Source organism: Mesocricetus auratus, unplaced genomic scaffold (assembly GCF_017639785.1).
Source record: "Mesocricetus auratus isolate SY011 unplaced genomic scaffold, BCM_Maur_2.0 Super-Scaffold_100011, whole genome shotgun sequence".
In the NCBI taxonomy this organism is placed as follows: domain Eukaryota; kingdom Metazoa; phylum Chordata; class Mammalia; order Rodentia; family Cricetidae; genus Mesocricetus; species Mesocricetus auratus.
The window spans coordinates 43,363,129-43,380,953 of record NW_024429195.1 but is presented as its reverse complement, the minus strand read 5'-3'; the positions used below and the strand labels follow the sequence as shown (position 1 = coordinate 43,380,953).

Here is a 17,825-nt window from a genome sequence, read left to right as displayed (position 1 = left end):
GGCTACCTTGTTGGTTTTAAACACAAATATCTTTGTCATTGGTCTTTTATGTTTTTTCCCCTTGGTGTTCTTTAGTAGAAGTATGTAGTTTTGAAAATAATTTTTTCACCTTTTGGTGTGGGGTGTGTGTGTGTGTGAGAGAGAGAGAGAGAGTGAGTTACAGAATAATAAAGAAAATGAAACATCTTTGAAAGTGGTGGACGGCTCTGCTTGGCTCCCCAGGAGGTCTGGGATTACAAGGGTCTTCCAACATCATACTTGAATTTTTATGTGAATTCTGGGAATTGAACTGAGTTATTTTTACACACACACTTTTTTTGTTGCTTTTTTGTTTTTGTTTTGTTCTTTTGTTTTTTCAAGACAGGGTTTCTCTGTGGCTTTTGAGGGTGTCCTGGAACTCAGGGTATTATATAGCCCAAACTGGTCTCAGTAGCTGCAAATGGCTTTGAGTTTACTGATTGTGTTGCCTCCGTCTTCCAAATGCTGGGATTACAGGGCATATACCACCATACCCTGTCCTAATTAGTTTTTAAACTAATTTTATAGTGTAACTTAAGTACAACCTAATTGAATTTAGCTATTCAGTTCAGATGGAATTCAGTTTTATACAAACATTTAATAGAGATCTGGTTTTATCTTCTAAATGTGACTTATTTCGTAAGGATTGGTTCTGCTATCATTGTTGAATATAATATTGGGAAAGCAAAGAGGTTGCAGTTTTACTCTTATCACAGTGATCAAGATGGTTTTAAAGCAGGGCTTGACCTGAATATTTTAATATTCTTTAGCTGAAGAGGAAGCAAATGAAGAAGATGTACTGGGAGATGAAACCGAGGTGAGTTGGGAAAGGTTAGTCACTGGCTTGATAATGTGCCATTGGAGTTCTTAGTTGTCTCTTGATGGATATTCCTGTATTTTCCTGATAAAATGTAATTAATGTTTTTGAGCTAGCGTCTCATAGTCCCGGCTGGTCTCAGATTCACTGTGTAGCTGAGGATAACCTGAACTTCTGTTTCTTTCTATTCCTGCCTCTTGAGTGCTTCCATGCCCAATTTATCTTTTTTAAAAAATGGATATTTTCGTTGTTGTTGTTGTTGTTTTGTTTGCTTTTTGTTTTTTCAGACAGGGTTTCTCTGTGTAGCCTTGACTATCCTGGAATTTGTTTTGTAGATTAGGCTGGCCTTCAACTCACAGAGATCCATCTGCCTCAGCTTCCTGAGTGCTGGGATTACAGGTGTGTGTTACCACCGTTTATCTTAAAGTTAATTGTTATTGTTTCTTCACAAGATCTTAATGTGTAGTCCAGGCTGACCTGGTACTCACAGAAATCCTCCTGCTTCTGCCTCCCAAGTGCTGGCTCTTAATGGATATGCTTGATTTATGTTAACCATGTTTCATTTTGTTTTTAGGAAGAAGAACCAAAGCCCATAGAACTTCCTGTTAAAGAGGAAGAACCTCCTGAAAAAGCTGTTGATGTGTAATTATTCCTTTTTAATAATCTAGTTTTTCCTTTTCTTTTTTTTTCCGGGGATGTGGGGGGGCATGCAAGAGACAGGGTTTCTCTGTGCAACAGTCCTTACTGTTTTGGAACTCTCTTTGTAGATCAGGATCAGAGATCCACCTGCCTCTGCCTCCCAGGTGCTGGGACTAAAGGCGTGTACCATCACACCCAGCCCCCCCTTTTTTTTTTTTTTTTTTGGTTTTTTCGAGACAGGGTTTCTTTGCATTGTTTTGGAGGCTGTCCTGGAACTCGCTCGGTAGACCAGGGTGACACCCAGCCCTTTTTAATAATTAAATAAGAGCAGATAGTTTTATTTTTGAGTGTGCTAGTGTGAAATATATATGTGGAAGATGATGTCAAGTGTCTTCCCTAATCACTCTCCACCTTAGTTTTCTTTCTTTCTTTCTTTTTTTTTTTGTTTTTTGAAGGCAGGGTCTTACTATGTAGCCCTTGAACTCACAGAGATCTGCTATCCTCTGTCTCCTGACTACAGGCGTGTGTCCAACTCCACCTAATCTTTGAGACCTGGTCTCTTACTGGTATAGAGCTCACCCATTTGAGTAGAGTGACGGGCTGGTGAGCCCCTGCCTTTACCTCCTAGTGCTGAGCTTTTAGGCACCAGCTCCACACCTGTCTTTTTCACAGGGAAACTGGAGCTTGAACTCAGTCCCTTGGGGTTGATCGTATGGCAGCATTTACCAATTAAACACTTAGACTTCCAGGTAGTACTTTTAAAAAAAAATACTGCTTTAAAGCTTCATTCTGTTTATTTGTTACACATTCCCTTGACCTTTTCATTTCTGATAAAGTCAGACATTTCTAGAAAGGTCTGCCTGCTTTAGGTATGTCTCCAGTGAAGAAAATGGGTTTTTCCTCTGTAACTAGAACCAGGTTAGCTTCAATACAGTCAGTTCTGTTCTAGCCTTTTTTCCTTTGTGAGTCACTGTAATGGATTATTTGATTAGAATCCATGATTTCCTGTGCAGTATAAATTTCTATAAAACCTTTTAGTTAGTACCACCCTCTGCCTCTAGAGAGCTGGGATTAAAGGCATGCTCTACCATGTCCAGTCCTGTAAAACCTTATTCATAGAATTTTATACTTTTACAGAAAACTCTGCTTTTGTAGAAAAGTGTGAAACTGTGTATAAGGAGTTTTATAAGAGGGAGAGATTGGCAGAAGCTCTATCTCATGTAAGTTTACTCTCTCTGATTTATTATTTACAGTGGAGGAAAAGAAGATAGAATAGAAAGTAGAAGAAGAAAGTAGGTTTTGGCCAGGTGTTGGTGGTGCACGCCTTTAATGCCAGCACTCCGGAGGCAGAGACAGGTGGATCTCTGTGAGTTTGAGACCAACCTGGTCTACAAGAGCTAGCTAGTTCCAGGACATCCTCAAAAACCACAAAGAAACTCTGTCTCGAAAAACCAAAAGAAAAAAAAAAGTAGGTTTTGGTGGGTGGTGGCAGTGCACGCCTTTAATCCCAGCACTTGGGAGGCAGAGGCAGGCGAAGCTCTGTGATTTTGTGTCTAGCCTGTTCTACAAACCAAGTTCCAGGACAGCTAGGGCTGTTAACACAGAGAAAACCATCTTCAAAAACCAAACAGAAAAAAGGAGGAGTAGATTTTTGTTTGTTTAAATTTTCCTACAAGGTTAATCATAAACATTTTATTGGGGACTTTTTTCACAAATTTTTAGCCATTTTGCACTTTGGAACATTAGGCATGATTGGTGTCATTTATTTTGAGACTGGGTCTTCTATTTAGCTTAGCAAGGCGTAGAACTCATAGTCATCCTGCCCTGCCTCTTGAGTGCTGGTATTATAGGTGTGTACCAATAACGTTGTTAAGTGCATCTCATTATAAAAGGCAGTGTATGAACCTGGGTAAAGCATTTGAAGACACTTGTGTCCCACGTGTATATGTATATGCTCATCAAAAAGTGACTTCAGCTGAGGAGTTCAGTAATCAAGAAGGTAGGATGACCCATTCTATGGACAGTCAGCTTGTTTCCTCAGCCATTCCTGTCATTGCCCAATGGGTCCATGAACACAGTGGCTATGATGGCAGAGATGAGGTTTGTGCGTGGGCTCAACAGCATGCACTTCCACTCACCAAGGCTATCGTGACTACAGCTGCTGCTGATTGCCAGATTTTTCAAAGGCAGGGACCAACGCTGAGTCCCAGATATGGTACCCATTTCTTGGGGTGATCAGCCAGCAACCTGGTGGCAGGTTGACTACATTGGACCACTTCCTCTGTGGAAAGGACAGTGTTTTGTCCTTACTGGAGTAGATACTTATTCTGGTTATGGACTTGCTTTTCCTGCATGTAATGAAGCCAAAACCACCATCCATAGACTTACAGAATGCTTTATCCACTGACATGGTATCTCGAACAGTATTGGTTTCTGACCAGGGAACTCACTTCATAGTCAGAGAAGTGCCATAGTGGGCCCATAACCATGGAATCCATTGGTCACCATGTTCCTCACCGCTCTGAAGCAGCTGGCCTGACACAAACATGGATTGGCCTTTTACAGTGCCAATTAGGTGGAGGGCTGGGGTAGGGTTCTCCAGAAGGCAGTATGTGCTTTGAATCAATGTCCAATATATGATACTGTTTCTCCTGTAGTCAGGATCCATGGGTCCAGGAATCAAGGGGTGGAAAAGGGAGTAAGTTCTACTCCCTACCACCCCTATTGACCCACTAGGAATGTTTTTGCTTTCTGTTCCCACAACCTTAAATTCTGCTGGTCTAGAAGTCTTGGTTCCAGAGGTAGGAGTGCTCCTGTCAGGAGCCACAGCAAGCATTCAATTGAACTGGAAGTTCATTCCTGGTCACTTTGGGCTTCTAATGCCCTTTAACCAACAGACTAAGAGAGGAATAGTAGTGTTAGAAGGATAGATCTAGATTACCATGGGGAAATTGGATTGCCTCTCCACAGTGGAGGTAAGAAGAATTATGTCTGGAGTGTAGGAGATCCTTTAGGGCGTCTTTTGGTGCTACCATACCCTGTGATTCAAGTTCATGAGAAGCTACAACAGTCTAATTCACGCAGGATGACAAAGGACACAGACCCCCCCCCCCCAGGAATGAAGGTGTGGGTCTCTCCTGCAGGAAAAGAGTCAGGACCTACTGAGGTGCTTGCAGAGGGTGGAGGAAATTCAGAATGGGTAGTAGATGGTAGTTATAAATACTAGCTAAGGCTGTTCTGTTGTATTTTGTTAAGAGTGCATTTGCGTAGATATTTGTGGTTATCATATTTAAGTTTGAGATACTAAAAGGATGTTCCCTCAAGGAACATTGCTACCAGTTCTAAATTTATAATGTGTTTGCAATTGTACATGGGACAGATATATTATGTTTAGGTGTTATTATGACCTGTGTATTTTCATTTAGAAATTAATCATGATATAGGGAGATATGATTGTGTCAAGTTGACAAGGAGTGTATTGTGATAGTGTAGGAGTGAACCCCACTTCTGGTACCATTTTGTTATGGGAAACCTTTTCCTTGAGAGAATGCCTCCCACCAGCCTGGTTCTCGATCCGCATCAGTCCCAAATAAACACACAGAAGGCTATATTAATTATGAAGCTGTTGGCCTTACTCATTTCTTACTGGCTAGCTCTGACTTAAGTATTTACCCCATAATTGTTAATCTAAGTATTTCTCTTACCGGAGAATAGTTCCGGGCTTCCTACCCCATGGCGGTTACATGTCGAACTCCTGTGTTTCTCCTTCCCAGAGTTCTCCTGGACTCCTAGTCCCTCCCATCTAGATTCCCTATAGGCCAGACAGTGCTTTATTGACATAAGACTTCCCCAACAGATAGTTATTCTTGGTTGTCAACTTGACTATATCTGGAATGAGCTATAATTCAGAAATGGAGGGCACACCTGTGATCTGGATCTTAAGATTGGAAGTCATAGGCTTTTGATCCTGATGTTGAGGTGAGGAGACACACCTTTAATCTAGGCCACACCTCCTGCTGAAAGGGAAGGATTCATTTGTTCTTCGCCTACATGTCCTCACCTTGTCAGCACATCCATTCCTTTTCTGGCATTGGAGCCTTCTTGTTTTGGATTCCAGCATGTACAGAAGCCCAGCTGAGGAGACATCCCGCCTCGTGGGACTGAGCAACTACTAGATTCTTTTTTTTTTTTTTTTTTTTTTTTTTTGGCTTTTACGAGACAGGGTTTCTCTGTATTATTTTGCAGGCTGTCGGTCCAGCCTAGCCTTGAACTCACAGAGATCCGCCTGCCTCTGCCTCCCGAGTGCTGGGATTAAAGGCGTGCACCACTAACACCCGGCACAACTACTAGATTCTTGGACTTTCTGTTCATAGCTAGTCACTGTTGGATAGTTGAACTGCAGCCTGTAAGTCATTCCAATAAATTCCATATATATATGTGTGTGTGTGTGTGTGTGTGTGTGTGTGTGTATTTGTATATATACACACATACATATATACCTGTGTGTGTGAGAGAGAGAGATTGATTGATTGATTTTTCATCCTGTGAATTATGTGACTCACACCCCTGACGTTAGGGGAATATTTTTTGTATGTGACTAGATAAATTAGCCAGTGAAGAATGGAAATCTCCCTTGAGTACTTTGATGTTATGTATATTTATTGCCCGAGTTTATTGTGTCCAAAGGAATTGGTATTTAATATGAGGAAGTTTGCTCTTGGGTTCCCTTTCTGCTTTGAGGTCTACTGTGATGATTGTTTTTCATTGTGAACATGGAGCCTGAGATTGTGGGTGAGTTATAGAGAGTTTGCCTAGTATGTACAGAGCCCTGGTTCAACCCCCAGCAATTCGTAAACTAGATGCAGTGTTCTGTGTTTATAATACCAGCATGAGAGAGGTCAATGTCATCCTCTGGTACTGGAGATATTGTCTCAAAAACAACAAAAAACAAACCAAATGAGAAGGTGGAAGCCATTATCCAAAGTTGATGGAGAAGACTGTCTTTGCCTTCCTCTGTCTCCTGCTCCTTGGGATTTAAAAGGTGTGTGCCACCATACTTGGCCTCTCTGTCTTAATTAGGAAATGGTCACAGAAGTTTATGTTTTACCAGAAGTCTAATTTCATTACAATAACAGTCTTGTTGGGCCTAGTGGTCTGTGCCTTTGTTGTTGTTGTTGTTTTGTTTTGTTTTGTTTTTTTTTGTTTGTTTGTTTTTTTGACAGGGTCTCCATAGACCTGGCTGCCCTGGAATTTGATATATAAACCAATCTGACCTTGAATTCATAGAGATCCTCTTCCTCTTGCTTCTGCCTCTTAAACGCAGGATTTAAACATGTGTGTGACCATGTCTGCCTGTGGCCATGCTTTTAATCTCAACACTGGCAGGCAGATCAAGACCATCCAAGTCTATACAGAAAATCACAGGCCAGCCAGGGTTACAAGATGAGGCCCTGTCTTAAAAAGAGAAGTAGGGGAGTGTGTAGTGTAATCTGTAATCTCTACACTAGAGAGGTGGAGGCAAGGGGATTAGGAGTTTGAAAAGTCCCATCTCAGACAGCAGCAATGAGAAATGGAGTGTTGGTGAGATTTCTTTAACAGCCTGAATATTCCTGGACTGATTTGAATCCGTTATATATCCAAAAGGAAATCTCTTTACATCATCTTTGGTCTGAAGTTATGTGTAAATACAGTTCTATTTCTAGTTTTAAGGGCTTTTTTTTTTTTTCTTTGAGAGTCAAGAAAGTTGAATACTGTAGGACTTAGTTATGGTCAGCAGGGGGCATCCGTTGCTTTCCTGTTGGTCTGAGGACCTCCAACAAAAGAATGGAGGACAGAGTCAGGTCCTGTTCCAGAATTGCTTCCTCTGAAAATGTCATTAAACCATTACTACCTTTCAGGGCATCAAATGGGAAAAGTGTTTGGTATATTGGAACAAAAGCTGCCCATGTCTCTAAATAAGGGACCTTAATGAGACTGGTTATGACCCATGGTTTTATGGGAGTTGTTTGCTAGAGAGTTAATGCCCTTCCATTTATCCTGGGGACTTCCGAACTTTGTCTCCTGCCCCTGTGGTCCCCTTCTTTTGTTTTCTCTTAAACCTTTTGACCAGTAACTCACCATGTTTTCCTAATTCAACACCCCATCTCCTTGGCCTTTTTTCTTCCCACTTCCTGTGGCATTTTTATTTGTTCTGCTTTGACTGTTTTAGCTAGGACTAAAATCCCACGGGAGCAATAGGCACTTACAAAAGAAGGAAACCAGGGCTTGTACATCGCTGGCTAAATATTGTGATGAAAGTTGAGAGCATCTATTTAATTAAAGGTTGGAGAAAGAGTGTTTAGTTCAAAAGTAACTGTGAAGTTCTTAAAAGCAAATGGAATGATTTAGTCCCTTTAACCCAGTACGTTTAGCCTGATTTCTTTGATGGTTACTTTCTTAAGCCTTAAAGTAGCTTAGTTTTCTTTTAATTTTTTCCTCTCAGTAGATGACAGTTCAAGGAACCAGGGTTCTTGTGGACTTAATATTTCTTTAGATTACGGGTGGTAGACACATATGGAGCAGAGGACACAACTCAGGTGAATTCTTGCACATTTCTAAGGTTTTGGTTTAAAATAGCAGTTTTCTGATTTTTAAAGATCTGTCTTCAGCTGGGCAGTGGTGATGCGTGCCTTTAATACCAGCACTCAGGAGTCAGAGGCAGAGCTACACAGAGAAACCCTTACTGGAAAAACAAAAACAAACAAAAAATCTGTCTTTTCCAGGGCATCAGAAAAGAAGGTGGTAAAAATTACATCTGGAATACCTCAAACTGAGGTAAGCATTCTTAGTAGCAATCCCCTCTCTCATCTCTCTCATTCTTTTTTATTTATTTATTGGAGTGGGGGGTGGGAATGCATGAATGCCATGGTACACATGTAGAGGCGAGGACAATTTTCCAGAGTTTGTTGAGATAGGGAACCTGTCTATCTCTCTTTGAAAAACATTTTTAAAATTTTAATTTTTTTTATTTATCAATGGGGTGTGTGTATGTGTTTGTGTGTGTACAGGTCAGAGGACAAGTTGGAGGGATTGGTTCTCTTCTAGCATGTGGGTTCCAGAGATCAACCTTAGTCATCTAGCTAAGTGTGTTCCCAGTCCTTGTCATGGTCTCCTGCTTCTGCAGCTGTGTTGCGTGCCTCAGGCTGACTGGCCCAGGCGCTTCCAGCAGATCTCTGCCATCCTGCAATGGGAGTGTTTGGTTTACAGATGTGTACTAGCATATTTGACTTTTTATGTGGGTTCTGGGGCTTTCTAGCTCAGATTATAAGACTTTCACAACATGTACTTTTACCCATCGAGTCCCTGTTTTTGTTTTTTTGAAACAGCATCTTACTGTGTAGCTTAGGCTGACCCCAAACATAATCTTTCTACTTCAGTCTCCTAGGGGTTCTAGGAATGTGTCACTGTGCCTGGCCATCTGTTTTTAACCCTGCCTTCTATCTGCATCATTTAAAATGTTTCACTTAGGGCTATTAAATTAGCCCTGTGGGTAAAGGTGCCTGTGGCTAGAGCCTGACAACCCAGGTTGGAACCACGTGTTAGAAGGGAGCAAAGTGATTTCTCCATGTGTTGTAGCATAGATGCATACAAGCCATGCATGTATACAGAATTAAAAATAAGTAAATGTTTCTTTCTCTACCTACTCTGGAAAATACTTTGGCTGGCATAGTGAGGAGTTGCCTTTAAAACAGTCATCTGTTACATATACCACTGTGATCTTAATAGTAACTTTATTGGCATAGGATTAGAGTTGGAGAGGATTATGTCTTGGAATAGTAACAATAGCAGATGTTCCTTTTAAATCGTTAATTGGTAGCTGGTGAGAGTGAAATTTCTTTGGATTCTTATTTCAAGATGTATGAAAACAGGTTTCATTTGAGATCTTGTGTTCTGCTTTATACTTTCAAAATAGAGGGGTTTGTTTGCTTCTTTGTTTTGTTTGCTTTGGTTTTTTGAGACAGTGTTTCTCTGTAGCTCTGGCTGTCCTGGAATTCACTCTGAAGTCCAGGCTGGCCTTGAACTCAGATCCACCTGCCTCTGCCTCCTGAGTGCTGGGATTAAAAAGTGTGCACTGCCACTGCTCTGTGCAAAGTAGAAATTTGTGAAATTACTTTAGAATTCAGTGAAGTAGTGTTTTTTAACTGTTAAATTACATGTCCTGGAACCAAGCATACTCTCACGCTTTCTGGAAACAGTTGTTGTGTTAAGCTTAAGGATGGTTACTGCTAATGTGTCAGTATTTTCAGTTAGACCTTAAGAAATGACCAACTTTTTTTAAAACAAGAAATTACAGTTTTCTCTCATTTTTATTCATCATCGCTTAGAGAATGCAGAAGAGGGCTGAACGATTCAATGTACCTGTAAGCTTGGAGAGTAAGAAGGCTGCGCGGGCAGCTAGGTGAGTGTTTCTAGCCTTTTGGACACAAGGTGGAGACGTTATAAAGGTGTAGGAAGTCAGATCTTTGTTTCTAGACATAATTGTTGATTTTAAGCGAAGCAGTGTTCTCATTAAAATTAATGAACACAGTTTGGGTCAGAACATTTCTGCTGATTTGATTATGTTAGCTGTGTATTGGGTTTTGTCATCATGGTCAGGGTTTATAATAGGTGAGAGTCAGGGACTGACAGCTGCTCCTGAGTCTAAGAACTTCTTTTAGTGTACTCTTGGACTCTGGTGAGAAGGAAAGTCAACTGAACCTCTTTCATGGGGTTGTTAGAATTAGCTAATGATTGCAAAGTTTGAGATCACAAGGAAGAAGTGTCATGTACCCTTGACACGGACACAGACAACTAAGAGTGTGAACAGCTTCCTAAAATTCAGCTTGTCTTTTCTTCCTACAGGTTTGGGATTTCTTCTGTTCCAACAAAAGGTGAGAATGCTGAGGTTCTTCTGAGAAAGTTTACTTTCTCTCTTTTCTGGCATAGATTCCATTCCTCCAAATAAAGTAAGTTTGTTAGTTCTAGAATCCCTTAAGAGTCATAGCTTTTACACCTCTTAAGACCTCAGGGACAATTAAGAGAAGGTTCTGAAATTATGAGAAAGGAGATCTCACCACTTGTTTTCCTTTCCTAGGACATCTAAGAAATTTCTGGTACCTTGTTGACTTATTTCCATGTCTTTCTAGCATAACATTATTGTGTACTTTTTCAGGCTCTGAGCTAACATTAAGTGCTAAAGTGACGGAGACTATATTTAACTTCACAATTTTACTTTTAAGAGCTTAACAAAGAAGTAGTCTTTGATAGACTTAGCCACGAGGCTTATGTTATTATATACATTGATTAATAATTGGAAAAATTTTCTAATATAGGATTAATTCAGTGTATACTATAGAATAGTAGACTGTATAGACTATTAAAGTGATATTTTAAGGGCAGAGGAGGTGTCTCAGTGAATGAGTAAAGTGCTTGAGGAGAGTTTGAGCCCCAGAACGCAGATTTAAAAAACAGCAGAATATGGTGATGTGTACTTACAGTCCTAGGGACCTTCTGGCCAGCCAACCTGCCTAATTGGTGAACCTTAGGGCAATGAGAGTCCGACCCTGTCTCAATAAAACAAAACAAAGTGGACAGGGCCTGAGGAACCATGCCTGAGATTGTTTTCTGGCCTCCCATATATTCAAAATATATTATTTTAACTTAGGGTAGAGCAATGTATTCCTGCAATCCTAGCACTGGGACTAAGGCAAGAGAATTGTTGGTTTAAATCCAGCCTTAGCTAGGTAGTAAAAACAAGCAAACAAAACAACAACAACAAACTGTCTTAAGCTGGGTGTGGTGGCACTCACCTTTAATCCCAGCGCTTGGGAGGAAGAGGTAGCTGGATATCTGAGTTTGAGGCCAGCCTGATCTACAGAGTGAGTTCTAGGACAGCTGGATCTACACAGAGAGAAACCCCATCCCATCTGGAAAAAAACTGGGGGTGGGTAGGGCTATCTTAAAAAAAAAAAAAAAAAGAAGGGCCTAGTGACTGGGTATGTATCTCAGTTTATTAGGTAGCATGCAAGAGGTTCTGGTTTTGAGACCTCGTATTTTATAAACCAGGCATTATAGTGCATACCTGAAATACTGGCATTTGGATAGTGGAAGCATGAGGATCAAGTTCATGTCATCTTTAGCTACATAGGGTGTTTGAGGCCAATTTATATTGCATGGGACTCTTATCAAAAATTCTAGATGCTGGGAATATAGCCTAGAAGAAGAATGCATGCTTAGCATATTAAAGGCCCTGGGTTTGATCCTTAAAACTTACCCGCCTCAAAGAGGTATAAAATATTTATCAGTTAGAAAGATAAGTGAAAAGGCAAGTTCTATAATCATATCACCAGATATGTTACTGTTTTATTCATAAGAGAGGAAGTATGTGGGTATGAAGAAAAGATCAGAAGAATATATACTGAATTGTTTGTATTCACCAGGTTCTGTTACTGGAAGTTTGAATGACTTTGCCTTTAAAAAAAATCCATACAATAAATACGAGTTTTTTTTTTTTTTTTTGAGATAGGGTCTCTCTGACTGACCTGGAACTCTCTATAGACCAAGCTGGCCTTGAACTCAGAGATTCTGCCTCCTGAGTGCTGGGATTCAAGGCATACATCACCTCACATGGTTTCTAAGTTGTGTCTTAGAGAAGAATAGAGCACCTGTTCTCAAGGATTTAATGTAGCCACAATCCAATCCTGTTATCTTGTGACCTTTCAGTAATTTAATGTGTTAAGAAAATATGTACCGGGCTGGAGAGATGGCTCAGAGGTTAAGAGCACTGCCTGCTCTGCTCTTCCAGAGGTCCTGAGTTCAATTCCCAGCAACCACATGGTGGCTCACAGCCGTCTGTAATGAGATCTGTTACCCTCTTGTGGTTTGTAGGCATTCACGCAGACAGAACACTGTATACATAATAAATAAATAATTCTTTAAAAAAAAAAAGAAAGAAAATATGTCCCAAAGAGTTGTGTTGCTGTACTTGCAAAAACACCAAGGCTAGGAGCATAACCATGCAATTGTTCCCAGCACTCTAAAAAAGAATAAGAAAAATGCTTGCTGCCGTCACTAATATTTTAGAAATGACATATATTGTGACTATTGGTTATAACAAAAGAAATGCAGTAGAATTGGTATGGGTAGTATAGAGTTGACTTAAATGATGATGCTTTATGAAGAAAAATGAAAGCAAAAATTAAGCTAGATGATGAGGCCCAAGTGCTGTAATCCCAGCACTTGGGAGGCTGAAGCAGAAGAATCGCCACAGATTCAAGACCAACCTGATTTACAGAGAGACTCTCAAGACCAGTCATGGTGGCACAAGCCTTTGAGCCAGCATTGGGAGACAGAGGCAGATGGATCTTTCTGAGTTCCAGGATAGTCAGGGCTGTGTAGAGAGACCCTGTCTCAATATACCACAAAAACAAAAAGCAAAAAAAAAAAAAAGAACAAAATAAAACAAAAAAACAATTCTTTCCCATACCCCCAAGAAAGCTAAAATTAATAGTCTGTAAAGGAATCACTAAAGCAATATATAAGTATTATTTATACATTCTGACATATTAGAACTATGGAATAAGCTGGGTGATGGTGGTGCACACCTTTAACACCAGCACTAGGGAGGCAGAGACAGGTGGGTCTCTGTAAATTTGAGGCCAGCCTGGTCTACAGAGCAAGTTCCAGGACAGGCTCCAAAGCTACAGAGAAACCCTGTCTCAAAAAACAAACTACAGAATAAGTCTTAGAAGACTTAGAAGAATTTAGGAAATGTAAAAAGAAATACTATTTTGAACCAGAGCATAAGACATTCAATAGTTACCATGTAAATGTCTATAGTGGGGAGTTAGGGAACCTCTTATGAGATAAAGGTTAGTTAAAAGTTTGAAAAATTTTGTTGTGGGATAGCTCCCAGAGAAGACTGCTCAGATATAGGTTTAAGCCAATAGAAAGTCTTTATTGGGCTGGAGAGATGGCTTAGCGATTAAGAGCACTGACTGGTCTTCTAGAGGACCTGGGTTCAAATCCCAGCACCCACATGACAGCTCACAACTGTCTGTAATGCTAGTTTTAAGGGACCCGACACCCTCACACAGACAAGCAAAACACCAATGCACATAAAATTAAAAATAAAAAGTTTTTTTTAAAGGAAAAAAGAAAGTCCTTATTATCTGGCTGGTAACTTGGTGTTTGGGATCCCAGTGTCCAAGCCTTTACCAGGGTGAGCTTTTATGCACAGAAACAATGTCCTTGGTTGGTAATACTTCAGTTAACAAGAACAGTTAGCCAGGAGTAGAGCTACAGAAGCCAAAAAGCATGGTTAGTACATTAGAGACTTTCTTAGAACTATGGAATTTGATGGGTTAGGCCTTTGTTTTAATTTTGGCATATGATGTGGTCTATGTGCTGAGTTTTACAGCCTGAATGTGCTTCCATTATGAAATCAGTTGTGCTAGGGTTTCAGGGGCCCAGTTGCTGTTTGGAACAGATAATTATCCTTGGGTATAGTGGTACCTACCTGTAATTCAAGTTCTTGAGGGTGGAAAAGTGGATGATGGAGGGTTTGGGGTTTGAGGTCATCCTCTGCTATATAAATACTGTATTGTTACTTTTCTGTTATGGTAAAACATCATGATGAGAGGCAAGTTGAGGAAGACAGAATTTATTTTGGCTGATGAATCCAGGAGTATAGGAGTCCATCATGGTGGAGCAGAGAGCTCATATCTTGAAACATAGGCACAGAGCATAGAAAGTGAACTAGAATTAGGCTAGGCTTTTTTTTCCTCAAAGCCCACTCCAGGAAGGCCACACTTTCCTGAACCTCCTTAAACACCACTACTAGCTAGGGGACCAGGTGTTCAAATGTCCACGTTTTTGTGTGGCACTTCTTGCCGTTTAACCACCATACATACATACATACAATTTGTAACTCATTGGGGTTTTTATTCAGAGGTCTTTGAACATTCCAGTGAGTCTGATTTTTACTACCCACAAAAGAAATCTTGTACCTATTATCAGTGATTCTTCATTCCCTCTTCTACCCCAGTGTTAATTACCATCTTTTTCCTTTAGCCTCCCGAATTACAGATCTGCCCTACTAGTCCCCTTCTGTATGCCCATTTTTGATGTTTAGGTTTTTTTGTTTTTGTTTTTTGTTTTGTTTTAAGACAAGGGTTTCTCTGTGTATCCTTGTCTGTCTTGGAACTGTCTCTGTAGACGAGGCTGGCATCCAACTCAGAGGTCCACCTGCTTCTGCTTCCCAAATGCTGGGATAAAGGCTGTGCCACCTCCACAGGGCATGTGCGTCTTACCTGTTTGTGTATAAATAGTACTTTGCCACTGAGCATCATTCTCAGCCTAACATGTTCCCAAGATGGGTATTAAAGAATATTTTATCCCTTTTGTTGCTTATTATACATTCCATTATGTGGATATGGTCTGTTTTATTTAACCAGTTATTAACTGATAATTGTTTATTGCTTTCACTATTTGTCTGATACAGTTAATGATGCTGTGAATATTTGTTTTTAAGTTTTTGTATAGGTGGATGTATGTTTTTCAGTTTCTTGAACCCATGTCTAGAAGATAACTTAGATGGAGTTGGTTCTCTTTTTTTCTCCTTTACTTGGACTCTGGGGATAAACCTTTACCTGCTGAGTCACCAGCACCAATGTCAAATTCTTATATTTTTGGTTGTGAGCCTAGCCTTTAATGGCTGAGCCATCTCTCCAGCCCAGCCCATGTCAAATAACCACAAAAGAATCTACGGAGGTAACTTATCAATTCTGTTGTAGGAATTCTATTTTTAATTAATTTGATTTTTGAGACAGTCTCATGTATGTCTTTAAGGTTTTTATCTTGTGTGTCATGTTTATGCTCTTAATTTGATTTGAAGATTTAATTTTATGAGTTTTAACAATATTAAGTAATTAAACATTTTTCTCCCCTTAGGTCTGCCATCTGATACCAAGCCTATGGTATGAAATCTTTTTTTCTCTTGCAAGCCGATCTTAATTCTGTGTAGTTCTAAAGATAGACTTTGTCTATAGGAGACTCGAGGTCATGAGCTTGGTAACTGTTTTCAGTATAGTGTACCTTGATTTTTAAGTGTTTGAAGACTGGGGAACATAGAAAAATTGCCACGTCTTCAAGTTACTATAGATAACCTTCTTTCCTACCAGCCATCATTTTGAAAGAGTAAGTAGAGTTTTATTAGCTAAAAGATAACCCTCAAGTTTTAGGCCTTACAGATTTTGGTAGTGCCTAAATTTCCATTATTTATTTATTTATTTTTTTTGAGATAGGGTTTCTCTGTGTAGTCCTGGCTGTTCTGGGACTCACTCTATAGACCAGGCTGACCTTGAACTCGAAAATCTACTTGCTTCTGCCTCCCAAGTACTGGGATTAAAGGTGTGCACCACCATGCCTGGTTTAAAACTAAACCAAACCAAACACTTTTTTAATGATTTGTTTTTGGAGAGGGGTTGCCCCAGTGCGTGTGTGGTGATCAGAGGACAGCCTTGTGGAGTTGGTTCTTCATCTGGACTCAGGTTCTGAGGATAACCCGCCAGGCTTGTGGAGCAAACACCTTCACCTGCTGAGCTACTTCACCAGCACCAGCGTCTGATTCTTTTTTTTTTTTTTTAGAATTTATTATTTTATGTATGTGAGTGGTCTATCTGCATGTACGCCTGCAGACCAGAAGAGGGCAGTAGATCCCACTATAGATGGCTGTGAGCCACCATGTGGTTTCTGGGAATTGAACTCAGGACCTCTGGAAGTGCTCTTAACTGCTGAGCCATCTCTCTAACGCCGCCCCCCACCCCCACCCCTAGTGCCTGATTCTTAATAACTATGAAGAGTCTGTGGAAACAACTTAAATTCTATCCATATACTGTTCTTTTTTTAAAAAGTCAGTTAATTGTTTGAAACCGGGTCTCATGATTCCTAGACTAGCATCAGTCTTGCTTTCATCTGAGGATGGCCTTGAACTTCGGGTATCTCTCCTCTACCTCAAGAATGGGGGGATGGCAGGCATGCCCCAGGGTGCATGCTAAGGAGGCACCTTACCAGCTGAACTACATCCTCAGCCTTTTGTCTCTTAAAAACCAGTGCCTGGGAGGCGGAGGATCCTTATGCAGGAGTCAGTGGTCCACTTAGTAAATTCCAAGCAAGCCAAGGCTACAAGGTCTGATGTCATTAAAAACAAAAAAGATGAATGAGAGTAAAAATGTAGAACTAGAGTAGTATTTTCAGGACCATTGTGACTACTTAGCATGTTTTAAAAATAGAAATGTGTTGTGATAGAATATATTCAACTATGAAATCCTGCTATAGTTAGTGTTGTAACTAAAATTGAAATTTTTGTTACTGTTATTATTAGTTAACATGTTCTAAATGATCATACCAAGGCTTCCAAGAAAAAAAGAATTGAGTTGAGCAGTATCATTTGTCTTCTAAAATTGTCTTTGTTGAAGATACAATTAGGAATCACTTAACAGAGTTTAGTGTGACAGTATACGCTTGGAATCTCAGCATTCAGGAGGCTGAGGCAGGAGGATTGCTGTAAGTTTGAGGCCATGCTGGGTTATATAGTGAGTTCAAGGCTATCTTGGACTTCATAGTGGGCCTTTCTTAGAAAACTAGAAACCAGTCAAACAAGCAAATTACTTTTAGAGATTGTGTGGTAGGAATTCATGAATTGGAACTGTGAATGATGCATTTATTTTTAGAGGTAATGGTTTGTATATATGGTAGTTTGGCCTTTCCACCATTGATGAGTAAAGGAGTTAGAGCTCAATCCTTCATCGTCACCACATTTCAGAAGAGACTTTTTATTATCATTGGGATGAGTAGGTGTCACTTAGTTCCTGAGTTTGTCGCATAGGGTATGTTTGATGTCAGTAGGCTTTTTTGAACTCAGTTTTAGACCATAATTTCTGCCTTTTCTTTATCTTATTCTTATTTTTTTAATGTATCTCTATTTTTGTAGGTTAACCTGGATAAACTAAAGGAAAGAGCACAGAGATTTGGTTTGAATGTCTCTTCTATTTCTAGAAAGGTAATGTATGTTTTTAGAATATTACAACAGCCTGGGAAGCCTATACAGATTGGAAATGACTTTCGTGAAGTCATTTTGTAAAGTTGACTTTTTTAGCACTTCATTTTTATAAGAACATTTGAATACCATTGCCTCACTTGATTATATCATATGAATTGTTAATAGAATAAATTTGTCCTCTGGATTGTTTTCATAGCTTATACCCAGATTAAAACACAGCTGGTTTCTCTTTGGTACATTGTTGAATATAGGGAGGCAGGTCGGTCTCTGAAG

The 17,825-nt window shown here is 39.9% G+C and overlaps 1 protein-coding gene across 2 annotated transcripts in view; it reads left to right on the top strand.

Moving 5' to 3' along the window:
- LOC101842721 (SAP domain containing ribonucleoprotein) overlaps positions 1 to 17,825 on the top strand; it is a 51,376-nt gene that overhangs the window by 13,469 nt on the left and 20,082 nt on the right. For both annotated transcript variants that reach the window (XM_005079693.4, XM_013120319.3), the window contains 7 exons: positions 789 to 835; positions 1,410 to 1,477; positions 8,236 to 8,287; positions 9,838 to 9,911; positions 10,355 to 10,383; positions 15,443 to 15,468; positions 17,484 to 17,552. In XM_005079693.4, coding sequence (XP_005079750.1) covers positions 789 to 835; positions 1,410 to 1,477; positions 8,236 to 8,287; positions 9,838 to 9,911; positions 10,355 to 10,383; positions 15,443 to 15,468; positions 17,484 to 17,552 — 365 coding nt within the window. The remainder of the gene's footprint in view (positions 1 to 788; positions 836 to 1,409; positions 1,478 to 8,235; positions 8,288 to 9,837; positions 9,912 to 10,354; positions 10,384 to 15,442; positions 15,469 to 17,483; positions 17,553 to 17,825) is intronic.